Here is a 20,004-nt window from a genome sequence, read left to right as displayed (position 1 = left end):
AGCCAAGTCACCGTTGTGGGCCAACAAAGAGGGCCTAACGGGGGTTGCAGTTGCCACTGCTCTAAGGGCGCAATTTTGACCGCGTGCACACAGAGGAATGTAAAGCGGCGACTTAGAAATATAGTAACGTGTGGTAATTCGATGGGTCTGATGTCTGAGTTGTTGTGGTTTTTGTACCCACTCTACTATGTACTTCTTTCTACCCCCCTTTCATGTGAGCAGATGGTTGGGCCTGTTCCGTAAGTTTGCATCTCCGCACACACCAGAGTACGACTACGGGCAGGGCTCGTCAGTCCAAGTCCTTGTAAGGGAAATAGCCGAAAGGGCAGCGAGGCCCACGTGACCGGCCCACGCCCCGCCCCCCGAGCGCCGGGCGCTGCCACCGGGCGGTCGTGCGCCTGCGCGGGACGCTCGTCTAGACTGGAGTCCACCTGTGCGTGCTGCAGCTGCGAGCTTAAGGCCAGAGCGACTTCATGTCTGTACAACCTGTTGCTTTGTGAAGGGCCCCACCCCTTCCACACCGGAGCAAGCTTTGTGAAGTCCTGAGGCCATTATCTCTTTGGTCCAGACGGACTTCATAAGGTCACAAGTGGCTGAAGACTAATTTCCTCTTCAGAAACTTTTGCTGTTATTTTTCCTACCATAAGAGCCCTTCTGACCCCGTTTAACAAGGAGAACCTGACTGGGTCCGTCCAGTGAGACAGGATACCAGCGACAAGAATTTACTGAATCTAACGCCCACTTCTCACTATGTTGCAGAATTGTGGCTCTTGAAAATAGGAGTAAAAAGTGGAGCCTATTTTTCCTTAGCTCTCCCTGCCTAGGACAGCTTATAATAATGCGTCTGTTCAGAAAGAGAAAGCATTCCTTGATTGCATCTTTTTCCATCCAAAGTCCAGCGAGGAAGCCAATGATGCCGGTCACCTCAGATCTCTTACCTCATCCAAAAAAGAAGTGACTGGGATTCGATAATGCTAAGATCATTATACCAGCACTAAGGTTCAATGCCTACTTTGGCTTCTGTGTAAGAACAGTTTTAAAGTTTGGGATTGCCCATGGGTCCTCTCAAAAACTCTCACTTGAATCACCCTGCTGAAAAGATAGGTAAAAGCTGCAGAATAATGTAAGTATTAAGCTACACCTTCAGGACTTCAGGAGCATTTCATCTGTTAACTAATAATATATTTAAAGTTAACTTAGAGTTAAAGTCAATGAAAAATAAATAACTGCCCCAATTCTATAGTGTGACTGAAATAAAGATGATTTATTTCCTAAAACTCTTTGATAGTAAGAATCATTTGGGAGTACTAGCTAAAAAATACAAATTATGCAATCCACTGAATGAGACTCTTCTAGGGCAGGTCCAAGAAAGTCATTCTAACAGGGCTCTTAAGTGACTCATCACAAAAGGTGGGGTCCAAAAGTAGATGGCTTAGGGCCTAAGGCTTAGGCAGTAACAGCTCAGACTGCAGGTGGGTGAGTGGTAGGAGACTACAGTTTGTTCTTGGAGTTTGGCTTGGGCAGCAGTGAGAGCACCCGACAGCTGGAGTTCCCTGCAGTGCACACACACCTCCACTGAGTAGTGGCCTGCCACCATAGAGAGCCAAGCCTTCCACAACGGTCCTTCAGAAGGGAAACTAACCCATAACAATGAAGTAGTTTAGTTTTCCACTCAGCTCCAAAGGGAGCAGAAAATTTTTTTCCTTCTGTGGTGTCAAAGAATTGCCTTGTTTGTCTTCCTTCTTTCTTCCACTCAATTAACAGGTAAACACCAACTGCATTGCCAAGCACTGTTGTGGGTGCTGTGGTTTATGCTGTTTGAAATAGAACATCATCGCTACGTCATAGACTAGGGGAGAGGGAATAGAAAGGATCATAAAGGCACAGAGGGTGTCAGGGAATAATTGTGGAACAGATCAGTACAGTACAATTAGGTAAGGCCTATAGAAGGAGCACAAAGGAGGAAATAAACTTGTCTGGAGATTTGTGGGAAGGTTTCCCCCAGAGGACTATTCCAGAGCTGATTTTAGAAATCAGTGGAATGAGAGGAGAGATTCTAGGCAAAGGGAGCAATATGCTTGATTGTCTGAAGGTGATCAGGAGGCAAATATTATTTTTAAATACCCTAAATAAAATTAGTACCTAAAACAAAAATTATGGTTTAGGTTTACTACAACAAATTGTTTCCTATTCTGAAAAAGCTCATAATAATAATAATAGCCACTATATTCAACCATTGAGAGACAATCCATGTAAATTTCTTAGAAATCATCTTTGGTTGTGTTAAGGCACTGAGATTTGGAGTTTGTAAAGCAGTTAGCCTACCCTGGCTAATTACTATACCAAAGCTTTGTCTGTTCTACTGGAGGGAACAAGTTGAATGGTCACGCTTTACATGTAGTGATCACAAGCTCTTGATGCTACCTTGATGTTCATATTTCTCTAGTCCTTTCATGTTCCTGCTCTCTTATATATCAGTTTTATAATTTCTATCTTCTTATACCTCCAAGAACTCCCATCCTTGGTCTCAGTTTATGACTTTGTTACTAAGTCACAAAGGAAAAAAAATGACTCCCATAAGCTCCCACCACCATATCTACCCACCAGCCAGCATCTGTTCCCATATGTTATCTTCAATCTCCTCTCTGAAATCTAGAGGAACCCTTCTTGCTCTATGGAAAGCCAGTCCTCCATTTGCTCTTTATCATTCCAATGATTCAGCCCTCTTCTGTACCATCAAGTTCTCGCTCTCTCTCTCTCTCTCTCTCTCTCTCTCTCTCTCTCTCTCTCGCTCTCTCTATTTCCACCAATAAGTATGCTGCAATGTGTTCCAGCATCACAACTCCCCAGAGATGTCAACAACCAAATCTCCAGAACCCATGAATATGTTAGGTTATGTGGCAAAAGGAAATTAAGGCTTCTAATTAGCTGGTTTTAAAATAGGAAGGTTATCCTATGTTAGAGGACCCAATGTAATCACAAGGGGCCTTAAAAGTAGATGAGGGTAGCAGAAAAAGACAGTTAGAGGGAGGTATGAATATGAAGCTATGCAATGTTGCTGACTTTAAAGATGGAGCAAGCCTCCTTGACATGAGCCAAAGAATGTGGGTGACTTCTAGAAGCTGGAAAAGGCAAGAAAATGGATTCTCCCCCAGAGCCTCTAGAAAGGAACACAGTCTTCCTGACACCTTGATTTTTTGCCCATTGAAACCCAGGTTGAACTTCTAACCTACCAAATAGTAATTGAAATAGAAATAGCAGCAACAGAAATATCAGCAATAGAAAACTAATGCCATATAGACAAAAACAACTAAAAAACCCTCTTCCTGATGTATTTTCATCCAGCTATTGTCCTGTTTTTTATTCCCATTAATAAGACTTCTCAAAAGAGTGACCTATACTCACTGTCTCCAATTCTCCCTTAAACCCTCTATAGTAAGACTTTTTTCTCACCAACCATTCCACAAAACATGGGCTTATGAAGGACACCAGTGACCTCAATGTTATCTTGGCCAATTTTCAGTCCTCAAACAGCTTTGATAGTAATCACTTTAGAATACTGCACTCTCCTGGTTTTCCTCCTTCCTATGGCTACTCTTCAGTCTACTTTGTCAGTTTTTCTAATTTCCCCAGTCCCTTGGAGTAGCTGAGGACTCAGTATTTGGCTCTTTTCTGTCACAACTCCTTTCCTAGCTGCTTTTATTCACTCTCGTGGCTTTAAATACTACTTAAACAGTGATTGCTCCCAAGTATGTCTGGCCAAGACTTCTGCCTTGTACTCCAGACTCATTTATATAAATATTTACTTGACATCTCCATGAAGAGGTCTACGAGGCATCTCATCCTTCATAGTCTGAAACAGATCTCCAAATCATACCTCTGAAGTGTTGTCTTCCTGCCATTTTCTCTATGTAGGTTAATGGAAATTCCATACCTTAAGTTGCTCAGGTGAAAAACCTTTGACTCATCTTTGCCACTTCTTTTTTTTTCATGACCCTCATTTAACCTTTCAATCAAAGTATCTCCAGGGTCTATAACAGTAATTAATGCAAACCTATTGATTAAGTTCTTCAGAATACATCAGAATATGATTATGTCTCACCACCTCTACTGCTACCATCCTAGTGCAAACTATCTTCTCTCAAGCCCGAATTTTTGCAATAGCCTTCTAACTGATCTTCTTACTTCCCCTATGTTGTACTTCCATACAGCCACAGAGTTATTCTTTCAAATAATAAATTAGATCATGTCATTGTTCTGTTTGACACCCTCCAATGGTGTCTTACTGCATTCAGAGTGAAAGCCAAATGTTTTACAATGGCCTATGAGGCCCAAAGAGATCAGACTCTGGGAATGTCTCTTATTTTATCTCCTACTGCCTGCTCTCCCCAGTTTGCTCAGCCACAATGATATTCTTGCTTTTTCTTGAAGAAGTCAGGTTTTCCATATCAACACCTTTGCATTTGATGTTCCTTCTGATTTCAAAGCTCCTTCTTCTAATATTTTCATTTCTCCCTCAACTCTTTCAAGTCTTTACTCAAATATCCTTATCTCAGTAACACGTTCTCTGGTAATTATATTTAAACTCTCATTATTCATCTTCTACCTTCAGCATTTTCCTCCCTTGCTTTATTTTTTCCATTGAATTTAATACCTGTGGTCTTAAAGGTGTGGTCAACGTAGGAGAGGTTGTCTTTGTCCAGCTTGTTGCGGCTCTCTAGGAAGATAAAATAGACACTGCCTGTTGTGATCTTAATGGGGAGTTCCTCCCTGCAGGCTGATTTGAGCTGTTCCAGATCTTCAAGGATGATGTTGTTGGCCTGGTCCTGGAGGAAAGTCCTGTAGTTGGCCTTGATGCCTATGGACTGAATGCGAGGGGTATGGGAACTCGTGTGTTCAGTTCCTGAGCAACAGCTGGAGCCTCCTCCTTGGCTCCCACTGCCCCAGAATTGTATTATTTTTAAATTGTTCTGATAGTACAGAGGATTAGTAGAAGGTAAACCTGGGAGAAGAAGGAATCAGGATATCTGACTGATGGTAATGCCAGTCACTGAAATAAGGAACATGGGAAGAAAGAGTTTAGAACATGGAGTATGGTAATGGGAGGAAATGACAGTTTGATCTCCTTGGTACTTCTCTGCTTCAGAACTCATCAAACCCTGTACTCATCACATCTTGATGAGAAAAAAATATTTTGGCATTTGGTGCTTGCTAAGGACTTGCCGCACTTGCTAGAACTTGTATAAGTCCCGACACTGCCTTGCAAGAGAAAATGTTTCAGAACTTGGTGCTTGCTTGGTACTGATCAGTTTTGGCACTCATCATGAGTTCTCGAATGAAGGTACCACTGTGGTGGATTAGAAGACAATATCGAGACTTTACCAAAACAGTAAAAAGAGACAAAAAGATAAAAATATAAAGGAGCTATCAAAAGTCATGGAGAATGTTTGAGATAATCCATTATGTATTTAATAGGAAATCCAGAACAAGCTAAAGAAGGGAATGATGAAAAACAATGTTAAAAGAGATAATGACTAAGAGTTTTCCAGAACTGAAAGAAAATATAAAATCTTCATTCAGGTTGAAAGTGCACTCTGAATATAAATCAGGAAAAATAAAAGTAAATGTATACTAATTCACATCACAGTGAAAGTTCAGAACATCAAGAGTAAAAGGAAACTAGTAAAAACTTCCAGAGAGAAAAGAGAGATTGACTACAATGGAACAATAATTAGACCAGCAGTATGCTTTCTTCCAGCAACAATAATACAAGCTGAAAGTGTTGCAGTAATATCTTCAAAGTGCACTGAAAAGCACCACCCACTCCTCACACAATGTGTGTGTGTGGAATCGATTCATAAAATCCTTACACCTCCAAAAAATTCTGGATGTTCTGGCTTCTGCTATTGCTCTGAGTAATAATTTCCTTTGACTCAGACCCAGAAATCTCATGTTGTGTCTGCATGCATGAAACTGTAGCAGGTTAACTTGTTAGCTCGCAAGTAGGGTAAAATCTCTGACCCTTCTTAGTTTTTTTTTTTGTGTGTATGTGTATATGGTAAAATTGACATAACAAAATTTGCCATTTTAACCACTTTTAAGTGTAGTGTTTAGTGGTATTAAGTACTTACATTGTTGTGCAACCATTACCACTATTCATCTCCAAAAGTTTTACATCATTCCATATTGAAACTCTACCCATTGAATCCTAACTCCCCATTCCCTTTGCCCCAAGCTCCTGGTTACAACTATTCTACTTTCTGTCTCTATAAATTTGATTACCCAAGGTAACTCATATAAGTGGAACCATATAATATTAGTCTTTTTGTGACTCACTTCACTTAATATGATGTCCTCAAGGTTCATCCATGTTATAGCATATGTCAGGATTTCATTCCTTTTTAAGGCCAAATAATATTCCATTGTATACCTTCACTGTTCTTGACACTAATTATAAATAAATAAATAAATAAATAAATAAATAAAATAGCAAGAGGGTTTGAATAAGCAAGATCAAATTTCTTCTGATAGGCAGGGAGTTGATGAGGAGAGGAGAGAGAGATAGGGAAATTGGCAAAGAATACAAATTAACTCTACTTCTGCAGCCAAAAAGCCACAGGTTCAATTCCCAGCCTGGACACATGCCTGGATTGTGGGCCAGGTCCCCAGTGTGGGGGGTGTAAGAAGCAACTGATAGATGTATCTCTTGCACATCGATGTTTCTTCCCTTCTCTTTCTCCCTCCCTTCCTCTCTCTCTAAAAGTAAGTAAAGTCTTTTAAAAAAATTACAACTAAACCATAAAACAACTGTCACTCAGAACCATCAGAAATCAAGTTGAATGGAAGTTTGACAACTATGGAATTAAAGAAACCACATCCATCCAGACTGGTAGGAGGGCACAGATGCAGGATGGGCTGCTCCCATAATCACATGTAGTGGATACAAATTAAGAAGGGATATTTCAGGAGGAAGGAGTGCCAGCCCCATAGCCCGGGGTTCCAGTGCCAGGAATATAAGTCTTCATAACTTCTGGCTGAAAAATCAGCAGGGATTGAGTTGGTGCAAGAAACTGCTGGTCTCCCAAGCAGTTTCTCTTAAAAAATCCACACATGGCCTTACTCAGACTCCCTCCCTCTGAGCTCCAGGACTGGGGTATCAGCGTGAAAGACACCAGTGGCATGTGGGAGGAACTGAAGTGTCTCACATCAAGGTGAGAGCTGGAGGACAGCTTTCTCCAAGACAGAAAGGCAGGCAGAGGCCATTGTCCCTCTTCTGAACAACTTACAGGGAAACAACAATAGAGTGAATTAAATTGAGAATCAAATCATTTGGAACATAAGAAACAAAAAACAACGAATCAGAGCAACAAGGAGAAAAAAGAATCCAAAAACAATGAGGACAGTAGGAGAAGCCTTTGGGGATACTTTAAGTGTTCCAACATTCACATCATAGGGGTACCAGAAGGAGAAGAAAAAGAGCAAGAAATTGGAAATCTATTTGAAGAAATAATGAAAGAAAACTTCCCTAATTTGGTGAAGGAAATAGACATGCAAGTCCAGGAAGTACTGAGAGTCCCAAACAAGTTGGACCTAAAGAGGACCACACCAAGACACATAATAATTAAAACACCAAAGGTTAAACAAAAAGAAAGAGTTTTAAAAGCAGCAAGAGAAAAGCAGTTAGTTACCTACAGGGGAGTTCCCATAAAACTGTCATCTGATTTCTTAAAAGAAACCTTGCAGGCTAGAAGGGATTGGCAAAACATTTTCGAAGTGATAAAAGGCAATGACCTACAACCAAGATTCCTCTATCAAACAAAGCTATAATTTAGAGTTAAAGGGCAGATAAAGAGCATCCCTGACAAGAAAAAACTAAAGGAGTTCATCATCACCAAACTGTTATTATATGAAATGTTAAAGGGATTTATTTAAGAAAAAGGTTGCCAGATGGGAGGGGTGTGTTTGGGGGGAATGTGTGAAGAGGTAAGGGGATTAAGAAGTACAAATTGATAGTTATGAAATAGCCATGGGGATGTAAAGTAGAGCATAGGGAGTAGAGTAGCCAAAGATCATATATGCAGGACCCATGGACATGGACAATGGTGTGGGGATTGCCTGAGGGAGTTGTGGGGCTAGGTGGAGGGGGACAAAAGGGGAAAAACTGGGACAAGTGTAATATCATAATCAATAAAATATAATTAAAGAATAAAAATTTAAATTTTCTGGAAAATTTGAAATTAAGAGTTGATTATCATTTCATTAAGTTACCAGAATAATTACACATTTATAGGGCATTATGAGTAAATCAGAGTAATCAACAAAATGATTATATATCTATAAGGAAATTATAATAAAATCACAATAATTCATTTAGATGAGCCCAAATAAATTTTTAAATTTTGTTACGTAGTACATCACAGTGTACAGTTTATTATATGGGTAGCTATATTTGGTATAAATATGTTGTTAGAAGGGCTGCATCTAAGTGATGCTGCTGCAGAAAGAGTACTTAGGCCTTGCTCATATTTCATTTGTCAGACTTGTATCTTTGTTTGAAATAAACTCTGGCCTTTCACTGGAATCCTGAGTGTCAATGAATAAATGATAATTTAGTTTTTCCACAAGTGTGTGTGAACTTCTCTCATTTTGCATTCCTAATAGGGTTCAAAAGTTCAGTAAATATATTCATGTATTGATACTTATAGTTAGTACATCTTGATTTAATAAATAGTAGTAGTCTGTTCCATAGGAAATATAACTGAAACTCCTCTTTGGTAATAGTTCTTCCTTCTAATGGACGCTATTGGCACATAGCTCACTCTCTATTTATCTATTGATGTATCTACAATATCTATCTATGCATCTATACACACACTGCACACACACACACAGCTAAATGTTTGAAAACCAGTATATGTTATATAAGAGAGTATGCTATGTGGTGAATAGACTTAGACTTGAATCTTTTGTCACATTCTACAATAGCTGTGTGACTTTAAGGATATTAATCTCTCTAAACCTCAATTTCATAATCCATAAAAAGTTTTTATGTGTGTGATGATCAAATAGATATTGTAAAACAGCATTAATGCCTAGCATACAGCAACTAGTCATTTAATATTATTGGTATTATTATGATTTATATCTCTTATTTTTGTTTATTATTCCTCTTTTTTGCTTTGAGAAGATTTATAGCAATTTGTCATTGTTCTCTAGAAAAATAGCTCACTAGGAACCATTCCAGTGGCTGATGGACAAAACTTGGAAGCAACACTGTCATTCTGTTTTGGATGTCTAGGGAACAAATGAATACCTGGGGAACAAAAAACTTGGAAAATTCTTCTATGGATTCCAGAAAGCAAAAATGTCCATATACACACTAACAAGAGGTGTATTTACATAAAGAAATGCCAGGTTGAATTTAATCAGAACCAAGTAGAATACATTCTTTCATATATTTTGTGTAGCTCACAAGCTGGCCATCAGTTATAAGTTTTTCTTTTACTTATTTTTTTATTTTAAATATTTTTATTTATTTTTAGAGAGAAGGGAAGGAAGGGAGAAAGAGAGGAAGAGAAACATTAAAGTGCGAAAGATGCATCAATTGGTTGCCTCTCACATGCCCCGAGTGGGGACCTGGGCTGAAACCTAGGCATGTGCCCTTACTGGGAATCAAACAGGCAACTTTTTCATTTCTCAGGCTGGCACTCAATCCACTGAGCCACACCAGCCAGTGCACTCAAAACACTGTTTCAAAATATCTAGTTTCTTATAAACAAAGTGTCACTGGAGGGCAGTCATGGCAATGCATGACAAAAAGTTCATAAGCTTTGGAATTCAAATATCTCTGAATAATATATGAGTATTGTACTTATGTCACTTACTAGATATGCACACTTTTGGCAAATGACTTGACCTCTTGAAACCTCAGTTTCCTCAGCTAGAAAATGAAGTTAATCATAGTTACCTTTTAGAATATTATGAAAAATGAGGAGATCATGTATGTAAAGTGTCTGGCAACAGTGTTAACTGTGTTATCACCAAGAAAGTACTTATAAAGTAGACTACAATATTGAGTCTGTTCAATAATTTGGTAGATACAAATGATCTATATTTAGTTGATATAATAGCACTATCAGAACATAAGCTGCTCAATACATATAATCTGAACAATGAGTTTTTAAGTTATTACTATCAGTTAATATTTGACATTTACTGAGTCTTCATTCTGTGGCAATCACTGTGTTAAGACTTTCTCTGCATTATTGCATTTAATCTCCATAGCAGTCCCATAATTTGGATGTTGTTATCCGCATTTTATAAAGAAGGGAAATGAAGCTTAAGAATAAGAAATAAAATGCTTGAGGTTATATGTCTATTAAGTGCCATCGATGGCCTGGAATCTATGTCTGGTCTGAATCCAAAGCACGGGCCCTAACTATAAGGTTTTATCACCTCTTACTTAGTTATACAGTCTAAAAAACACAAAGAAAAGCTCTTGTTAGGTAGAATGACTCTACCTTGCCTTTAGGAAAAATAAAACATTTTGCTTCTCAAAGGCTTTAGTTAATGAACAGGGAATCAAATATTCAAACATGAAGCTATGACTTTGTAAATTTTCTTGAAATGGAAGAAAACGACTCAATTGTCATGCCACAATTACTTCCACGTGCAACCCATTTCTTCCATGTTTTGCCTCTAGTTAGCCTCAAGTTCTTTTTCCACCTTGTGTACTCTACATGTGTTATGAACAGCACACCCAGAAACATAGCTTGGCATTAAAATTCCATGAAGTCCATGTGGGGAATCAGATTACTATGCTTATTTTTAGCTCTCAACACAAATCACTCTTTCCATTGCACTTTTAAACATCCAGTGATAAAATGATATTGAAAAGAGCTCTTCTAGCCAAAAATAAATCCTAAATTGGTTTAATCGGGCCAGACCCATTGATTTGAATTAACATAATTACATTACTGAGGCAGCTACAAGCCAGTTTCTCTCTTTTCCTCTCAGTTTAGGACTGCCCTCCTCATTTGCTGCTATATTTATCTGCCTTCTTTGCCATAAAAGGCTGGCTGTGTGGCTCTGACATTCTGCTGCCTGACCACATGCATTATTTTTGAACTGGCCCCCAGGGTCCTGTCTTTAGCCCTGCCTCTTAACTTTTTCTTGGATTCAGTCTCCGTGGGTTTTTAATCTTTCATCCAGCTCCACAGCCACATCGGAACATTTCCACTACCATCACTCTTGGAAACTGGTAAGTGTGACATTGAAGCAGAAGAATACACTTGATATTCTATGTGCTTAACAGCACTATGGTGTGTGGTTTCTTTCCATCTTCTGAGCTCAGCAGTTTTTCTCAAAGAGGTGTCAGAACAGCAGAAAAATAAGACAGTGGTGCCCCTGGGAAGGAAGACAAGAGCAACAGAATGCCAGTTTTTGCTGGCACAGCTGTTCTCTCAGCTCATTGTATTCTTTTTAAATTAAGCTACCATTCCTGGAACTATAAGGAAATAATAACTGTCTCAGATGGAACTGGAAGTGTGAGTCAGGTACTCTTTCCAAGTTACAAATCAGTGGTTTGATTGAAATCTGGAATGGATGGGGTGACAGGAATTCATGTGCTTTCTATTCTCCATATGCCTACAATAATCCCTGATTACAAATTAGGCCAAAAGGAGGTAAATTAACTCTGAAGTCACTAGTGTGTAATTCAGTGATTTTGCTCTGACAATGACATGTGGGAAAATGGAGTGCATTATAATATTTCTAACCCCAAAATGGTTAGGCAGTATTTCAGAACAACATGTATCTCCACGTAGTGATTCTGAAGCCAACACTTTCTGTGAATAATTTTTAGCAGCTTTTGGCCTCTAATGCCTGTACAAAAGTATCATATCAGGATTAGTATTTCTTCCTAAATTCCCAAATTCTTTTGCAGCAGAAAATTCAGGTATTAGAGGAAAAGAAGACAACCAAACCATCTTTGCTTCCCATATACTCTAGCTGTCATGTGTTGGGGATAATTCTCACTTACTTCAAAAGGCGGAAGTTGTACCTTCGTTCCAGAGGTCAGAGCTGAGACAATCAGCTCTGTTCACTTAAAGGCAAACTTGTTTACTTGTAATTTGTTATCTATGTGCTTAGAATATTAAATATCATTAAAAATAAGTACATTGGGAGAAAATGGAAGTGCAGTAGAGTGGAAAATTGAAATGAGACAAGACATTTAAAGATTTTATTTGGGGAAAATAATAGCATTTTAAGTCATTTGAGTTGTGAATTTAGCTTATAACATAATACATAGGAAGGTTATTCATTATTTATTTGAATCTCATTCAAATCACATTTGCCATTTTGCAATGTAGTATGTATCTTTACAGAAACTTACCTAATATCTTTATAACTGCCAAACATAATATACTTTTATATTAATATATTCTAACCTTTTGTTTTATCAAAATGTACCTAATAATTATTCATTACACATGATAATTCTGTGTATTTTAGAACAGAAAACAGCAATCTATTTAAGGGTCGAAGCAAAGTTGCTTGCTAGTAGCTATTTTTTTCCTCCTGAGAATTGTGATAGAGACTGATATCTTCCATGAACCCTAAGACAAATATTTCTGGAGTGAAGTTTGCTGGATATTCTTCTCTAGGGAATAAATGCTGACTTTTTAAGTAGTTTAAACAAAAAAGTAGCTTTAAAACATGACAAAAATATAGTAAATTTAGGAGGATTTGATCCTCATTTGGAACTTAAAAAGAATTGGAAAAATGACTTCTTCACAACAATTTTACTCGTAAAATTTAAAAATGACATTTCAGAACATGTGCAAAAGCATTAAAACTTGAGGTAGGGTCTCCATAAAACTATTACTTCATCCAGGGTTGTCAGTGTGGCTGACAGGCTTCTGTCAGTGGATACATTATTCAAGAAAGCTAATGCAATCTTAGTCTCCCCTCCTTATGCTAACCAAAGATTTGGCTCACGTTAGAACTTTTAGCTCAAGTTTACAATGTACGTGATACACTGATGACTGACTTTTTACTTCTTTATGTTAGAGAATTAGAAACCTTTATATTCGCAAGGGAGCAAACTTTTCTGGTTTGACACTATACACTTTTGAAGTGTTTGTGAGATTTGAAAGAGTTCATTGTATAATATAAGCATACTCCAGAGTTCAGTCTTAGGACTTCCTTTTACATTTACATTCATTCTAATTTTTTGGGGGGTGGGGGCTTATTTAAAAAATCTATAAACCTGTGACTTCCATAGTAACTCTTTATCCTGAACCATTACCCTGTACTCCAAAGTCACATACCCAACTTTCCACTTAACATCTTCTCCTGGATGTCTAGCAGGTATCTCACATGTAGAATGTCTTAAATCAATCTCCTGTTCTTCCACCCATAACTGCTGCTTTCTTATACTCTTGCCCAACTCAGTTATAGCAACTGCAGTCTTGTACTTACTTAAGCAAAAACCTTGGAATCATTTATCACTCCTCTCTTTTACACCCTAATCCAGTCATTTCAGCAAATGGTATTGGTTCTACCTTCAAAACATGTGCAGTCTGATCACTTCTCACAGTTCCACTGCTATTATTATCATCTCTAGCCTATACTATTACAATGGCCTTTATATTAATTTGTTAGTGCTCCCATAGCACGGTACCATAGTTTGGGTGGCTTAACAACAGAAATTTACCTTCTCACAATTCTGAAAGCTAGAAATCTGAGATCAAGCTGTTGGCAGCGTTGGTTTTTTTCTGAGGCCTCCCCTTAGCTTAGAGGTGGTTGTTTTCTTCTGTGTCTTCACAAGATGTACATATCTGTGTCCTAAATTCCTCTTTATATTGGATTAAAACCCACCCTAATGGTTTCATTTTAACCTAGTTTCTTCTCTAAGATCCTTTCTCCAAATATAGTCACATTCCGAAATACTGGCAGTAGGACTTCAACTTGTGAATTTGGGGGAATACAACTTAGCTCATAACAGCCTTCTAATTGGTCGCCTGGCTTTTATTCTTGTCCCTCAACAGTCTATTCTTCAGAATCAGCAAGAGTGATTCTCAGCACAGAACTTTCTGATGGCTTCTCAGCCTTTTCAGAAAAAGAAAAGACAAAGCCCTTAGAGTTGCCTGTAGGACCCTGCACTATGTGCCCTTTGCCTGCCATCCAACCCTCATGACATCATCTCCTTTACCTCTCCCTGTAGCTCCCTCCCTTCTTGCAGCCTCACTGGCTTATGTGCTACTCCTGGAGTATAAGAAGCATGCTCACACCCCAGTGCATTTGCAATGGCCTAACATCTGGAAGACTTTTCTCCCGAATATTCTCATGCTCAAATGTCACTTTCCAGTGAAGCTGTTTAAAATTGCTTCCCATTTCCCTTTATTACTTTATTTTTTTCCATACATGTAGCACATTCTAATATACCTTATACTTGATTATTTTCTCTATTGTCTATCCTGCAATAGAATAAAAGGTTCCATATAAGGTTATCAGAGCACAGATTTTGTTTGTTTTGCTCATCTCTGTATTTCTTGTGCTGGAATAGTACTGTGCTCATAGTAGGTCTCAGTAATTATTTATTGAATGAAAACCACATAGGCTCTACAAAGACTCTCCATCATTACCTATTCTCCCAGATGAAGCTCCCATCAGGATAAAATGCCACAAAATTAGAAATATATATTATGAAAGATCTGAGGAAAAGCACAATAACCCTGGTAGGGAAATTTTGCAAAGACTATATGTATATATGGAAGGAAGGAGGGGAAGAGAAGGGAGCAGAGGAAGAAAGAAAGAATAAAGGAAAAAGAAAGCTGCACAAGGACAGACAGGAGGGGCCACATCTGGCATGAAGTAGGAAGTTATTGAGTAACGAGTTAAGCTCGATTTCACATCATTATTCATTTACTCTTTGGAAAAGATAAGAGTATTACTTTTTACACATTGGTTATTCAATGAGATTTGTTTCTTAATAATCCACTCAAACATTGATGCTTTCTTATAGGTTGCCTGATTTGCTGAGGGCACATTATGTCTCTGCCGTTTTACCAGAAATTGCACCAGCACTATGATCGCAGCTACTATAACAAGGACCTTCGCACCACCATGAGCCAGTACCACGAGCAGGAGAAGAAAAGTTCTGCCATCTACACCCACGGCTCCACGGCCTACAGCAGCCGCTCCTTGGCTGCGCGCCGCCAGGAATCTCAGGCCTTCAGCCTGGCGTCGGAGGCCTCCTACCAGCAGCAGGCGTCCCGGGCCACCGAGACAGCTTTCGCGTCGGCAGTCAGTCGGAAGGCGGCGTCAGCCTACGATTATGGCTACTCCCACGGGTATGTCAAAGCAGCCTTCCAATCTTAGAGCAAAGGCACGGTCTCTGAATATGCCTCCCACATCGCGTTTTCTTTTCTTTTTAAATCTGGCATCCTTACGTTTAAACAGATGTGGAGTGAGGCTGTGTATTTGGGAGACCTGAGACTTCGCCTACCTATTGCCCTTCACCCTGCCTCTTTGAGTTCCACAAAGAGCTTCACAGTCACACTGAGGAGTCTTGCTTAATTTTTAGAAGCAGAAATGGTTTGCTACACAGCACGTTCGCAGCAGCAGAGCTAGAAAATACCGGTTCAACACTCACAACAAATTTCCTGGCTTTCAGGATGCTTTACTTAGATGAGAAGGCAGTAGAGAATTTAAAATTCACAGGTCACAGGAATCCAAACTACAGCAAAGATATGTTCTATTTTTTCAGTATCTGAAAGACAATATTAAAATTTAGAACTGTTATTCAAGCAGCAAGTATTTTCATGAGTTGGAGCATTTTATTAAAACATGCCCTATCTCAGTCAGGCTAAGAATATTAGGAACAAACCTGGAGTCCCACAAAATTAGATTTATTAGCCCATTGCAATGAGGAAACAAGGTAGAGGAAAGAGAGAATTACTGTAGGATTCTGGAAAGGGTGGAATTTAGATGCAAGTCTGGTCTGCAAAGTGAGCCCAGCATGCCCAGTGGACTGTCCCATTAAGGAAGCCCTGTGTGGAACTCAGCTCCTAGGCTAAGGATCAGGTTGCTTTTCTGTGTCAACAGTTCCTGAGATCTTCCAGCAAAAGTGCAATGTCTCATTCTTACTGATAAAATTTCAAACAGCACCCTTACTGATAGTCTTTTATATTAGAGAAGACAGTTTCTTAGTGAGTCTGTAGTCACTCAAAGAAGGAGGTTACCATGACACTTTATAGCAACAGTGTCCCTTGGAGAAATGTTTCCTGTGACTTCGCAGAGGCTTTTCTGTCTGTTGTTCCAGCCTGCTAAGCCGATACTTACTTTCTAGGTTCAAACTAATTTTCATTTTTTTCGGTACTCAGAAAGAAATGCTTCATGGGGATTAAAAACTACTCACATGATACATGTGATTTTATTAAAAATATATCTATAGTCCTCTGAAAGAATTGCTGAATTTCAACACAGAAATTTCTGCTATGTGGTAAATAACTACCTGCTGCCTCAAATTCTCTCCAAAGCATCTGACATAGGTCACATTTTTTGTTATAAATGTAATAAAATTTTACATTTTAAAAAATTTGAGCCCACGAAATAGCTGTTAGGACATCTGGAAAAGGCATTTATTTGGGGGAATTAAAAAAGTTATTGAGGAAATAACATAGTGGTTTGTATGAAGAGATGTGAAGGTTTCCAAAGGCAGAAATTCCTGATTTCCTGTTGGGATTAAGTAGTATCTGATCTATGCCTGTTGTTCATGGGCACTGACAGTGACCTCCTGGGAGCTTCTGCTCTGTTCAGTAACAGAGCCAGAATCTGATGGGATTTACCTGAAGTGTATGATGTCAACATTCTGAAATTCCATTTAAAGTGGAACAGGATCATCTTGCAATCTAACTTTCATGAGTCCTATTCTGCCACTGGGTATTCATAAGGACCTGGAATTGGCTGCAAATGTGGAAATATTGTCACTGAGTGAAATTCATTTCTTTTGGCACTTGCTTCAAGTGGACTGCCTCACAAAGGAATGTTGGGAGGAATTAACACCATGTGTATGTGACAGCATCATTTTGCTCTCCTGAGCAATGTTCCATAGATACGTTTAATAACCTCATTTAGGTATGCAGCTGTCTTAAGAGAGGAGGGTTGTATTTTAAATATTGATTTTCCTGCACTATCTGTGCTGACTTTATAGAAAATGGGAATTTTTATTATCATACCATGTTAATGTAACTCCTTGTGTACTATTTTTATTTTTCCAATGCTGTAGAATCTATAGTATTTATGAATCTGTACTTTTGACTTCTTTACTTCTTCAACTCTATTGCTAAATTTTATATTAACAGTATTTTAATTTTACACAAATCCTTATTTTAACCATATGTGCAATATTTATATTTATTTATAATCTGATCTATTATACCAAACATTAGTAATTGAACTTTTGGAAATTTTTATATTTTATTTAGAAAACATTTGGTCTATATAATCTTTGAAAGACTTAGTCATTTTAGCTATGAAGAGCCTCAAATAACAAACTTTCATAGGAAATGGAACTGTAACTATTTTTCTATAGTCAGCCTCACATCTTGTTCCTTCCTGCTATGTATGCATTTATGTAGGTAGGTATTAATGACTTGCTATGTTTGAACAAATCAAACTTCTTGTTAAAAACATGTTGACCTAGAAATGATGACCTAGAAACAAGAAAGTGAAGAAAATGCCTACCTAATTCTGGGAATATTTTAGTCTTTCTTTTATTAGACCTAGAGCTAATAGGTGCATCATTGAACATTTCAAAATCTTCATAATTCCTGTAGGTTCTATTTTAGCTTTTTCAAAATGGAGCAACTTTTTCCTGCTAAATGAAATATCTTTGTTTGGATTGTTAACAGTGTTGTTGATTAAATAAAACCCCTAGAATTGGAACTGCAATTCTGTGGAGTATATGTAAGCACTAGGTGTGATCTAATTTTAGCCTCTGCTTTGTAGTTGGATGTCTAGTGTTAAAGTGGAAACTATGGAGATTTATCTTGTACTCAGGATTTGGCTGATCTCAGTCTTAAGAACAATTGCTCATTCAGCGTCATTGTGGCTATAGCACAGATCAGTTACCAATTGCATTTTGAGCCAAGGGTTATAAAATAAATTCTGGAGGCTTATTCTAAGTTCCTTTATTATTAGTCACAGTGTGAAAAAGCCTTAAAATAAAGAGAATAATTCTGGAGAGCAAAATAACATTTTATGTTAGCAATCCACAAATACTATCAGGGATTAAAAAAGAAATGGTACTCATGACCACTTTGCAACCATTAGGCAAGGGTTCTTAACCTCTGTCCATAAAGAGGTTTCAACACTCTTGGATGATTTGAAGTTATGTGCAAAATTATGCACAGATGAGAATATTTTTTGCTGTGAAGGACTGCAGCTTTCATCAAATTCTCAGAGAACTTTGTGAGTCAACAATGGGCAGAAACACTGTACTAGAAAGTCTTTTTATAACCCTGGCTGGTGTGGCCCAGTTGACTGAGTGCTGGCCTGCGAACCAAAAGGTCACTCACTGGTTTGAATCCCAGTCAGGGTACATGACAGGGTTGTGGGCTGGATCCCCGACTGGGAGCATGGGAGAGGTAACTGATCAATGTTTCTCCCCCTCTCTTTCTCCCTTCCTTCCCCTCTCTCTAAAAATAAATAAATAAAATCTTAATTTTTTTTTTAAAGGCTACATGTAGACCAGACACCCCAGTATGTGACCTGAGAATTCCTTCCCTAAGACCAATATTATAAGGATTTAAGATGAAATGAGGCAGATATTTACAGATAATGAGGTATTATAGAAAACATGTTACCTTCTTTTCGTTTGAGTAAGTTGGATCATACATTAAAATGGAAATAATAAAATAAATATTTTGTTATATTTGGTAAATAGGAAGAAATTACTTTAAAAAGTCAGTGAACAACATAGGACAGTCTTGCATGCTAGAAGGATTTAGAGTTGTCTCAACTCTCTGTGGTAATAGTAGATATTTAATTGATTCTAAACAAATTAAAATTAAACATATATGATGCAATTAACATAGCATCACATTAGTCCTGAGAAGTAGATATTATTATGCTTACTTTACAAAAGAGAGAATTGTAGACCAAAAAGATTAAAAGACCTTCATTATACTAAGAAGTAGTGGAACAGTGATTTGAACTCCCCTCCTGTGAAAGTTTCTCACCCCTTTTTATAGGAACCCAATGCTAGTTATAGTCAGCAACTCCCCTTAACCACACTGCCACCAGATTTTTCTTGAAGCATCAATGTATGGGTTTATGTTATGCTTCCTTTTATTTGCCCTTCTCCTGGAGAAGCCACTCAGCACAAAAATAACCAAGATTTAAAGAAGGGAACAATAGATGGAAAGGAACAAATTATAAGACAAAAAAGTCCTAGAACATTCATGAATGCCAAGCCTGGAAACTTACAGGTTCTTTAACTTGTTGCTTAGAATCAGACACAGAGACTCACAAGGGACTTTGGAAGACACCAGTTTGGGGATGAGAAAACTGAGACTTGGGTGACTTGCCCAGGGAAGTCTGCCTAACTTTAAATTGTGCCCATTATCTACACTCATGTCATGTTAATCGGCTCCCCTCTGTTACTATCCTGATAATAACTTCTTTTGGAATTACTAGAGTTTGCAAAGAACATGTTAATGCTCAAAATAATTCTAATTCAGACACAAGATTCCAGTGCTAAAAATAGAGACCACTAAACACAGAAATGGCCACCTTTTATTGGTGGATCTGATTATAGGAAGGTCTGAGTGGGACCTGAGAACTTGCTTCATCTCTCACTCCAATATAGTTTCAAAAGATGTTACCAAAGAAATCTACTGCGTTGTGGACATTTTTGTGTCTTGATCTTAGTGGTTGGTGTCAGTTTAGTGTCCATTTTCTACATATCCATTTCCAGTTGTTGCAATGGGAAATGAA

General features: G+C 38.2%; 1 protein-coding gene across 1 annotated transcript in view; it reads left to right on the top strand.

Annotated features, from left to right (window-relative positions):
* The first annotated feature begins 11,092 nt into the window (after window positions 1–11,092).
* The window catches only part of MYOM1 (myomesin 1), a 153,333-nt gene continuing 144,421 nt past the window's right edge, over window positions 11,093–20,004 (top strand). The window contains exons 1-2 of the mRNA XM_090285768.1: window positions 11,093–11,260; window positions 15,029–15,356. Coding sequence (XP_090141894.1) covers window positions 15,055–15,356 — 302 coding nt within the window. The 5' untranslated portion in view covers window positions 11,093–11,260; window positions 15,029–15,054. The remainder of the gene's footprint in view (window positions 11,261–15,028; window positions 15,357–20,004) is intronic.

This window comes from Furipterus horrens, unplaced genomic scaffold, assembly GCF_987537825.1.
Source record: "Furipterus horrens unplaced genomic scaffold, mFurHor1.1.pri manual_scaffold_8, whole genome shotgun sequence".
NCBI classification, from domain to species: Eukaryota; Metazoa; Chordata; class Mammalia; order Chiroptera; family Furipteridae; genus Furipterus; species Furipterus horrens.
Note: the sequence above shows the minus strand (reverse complement) of the source record. Positions and strands in the feature narration are given on the sequence as shown.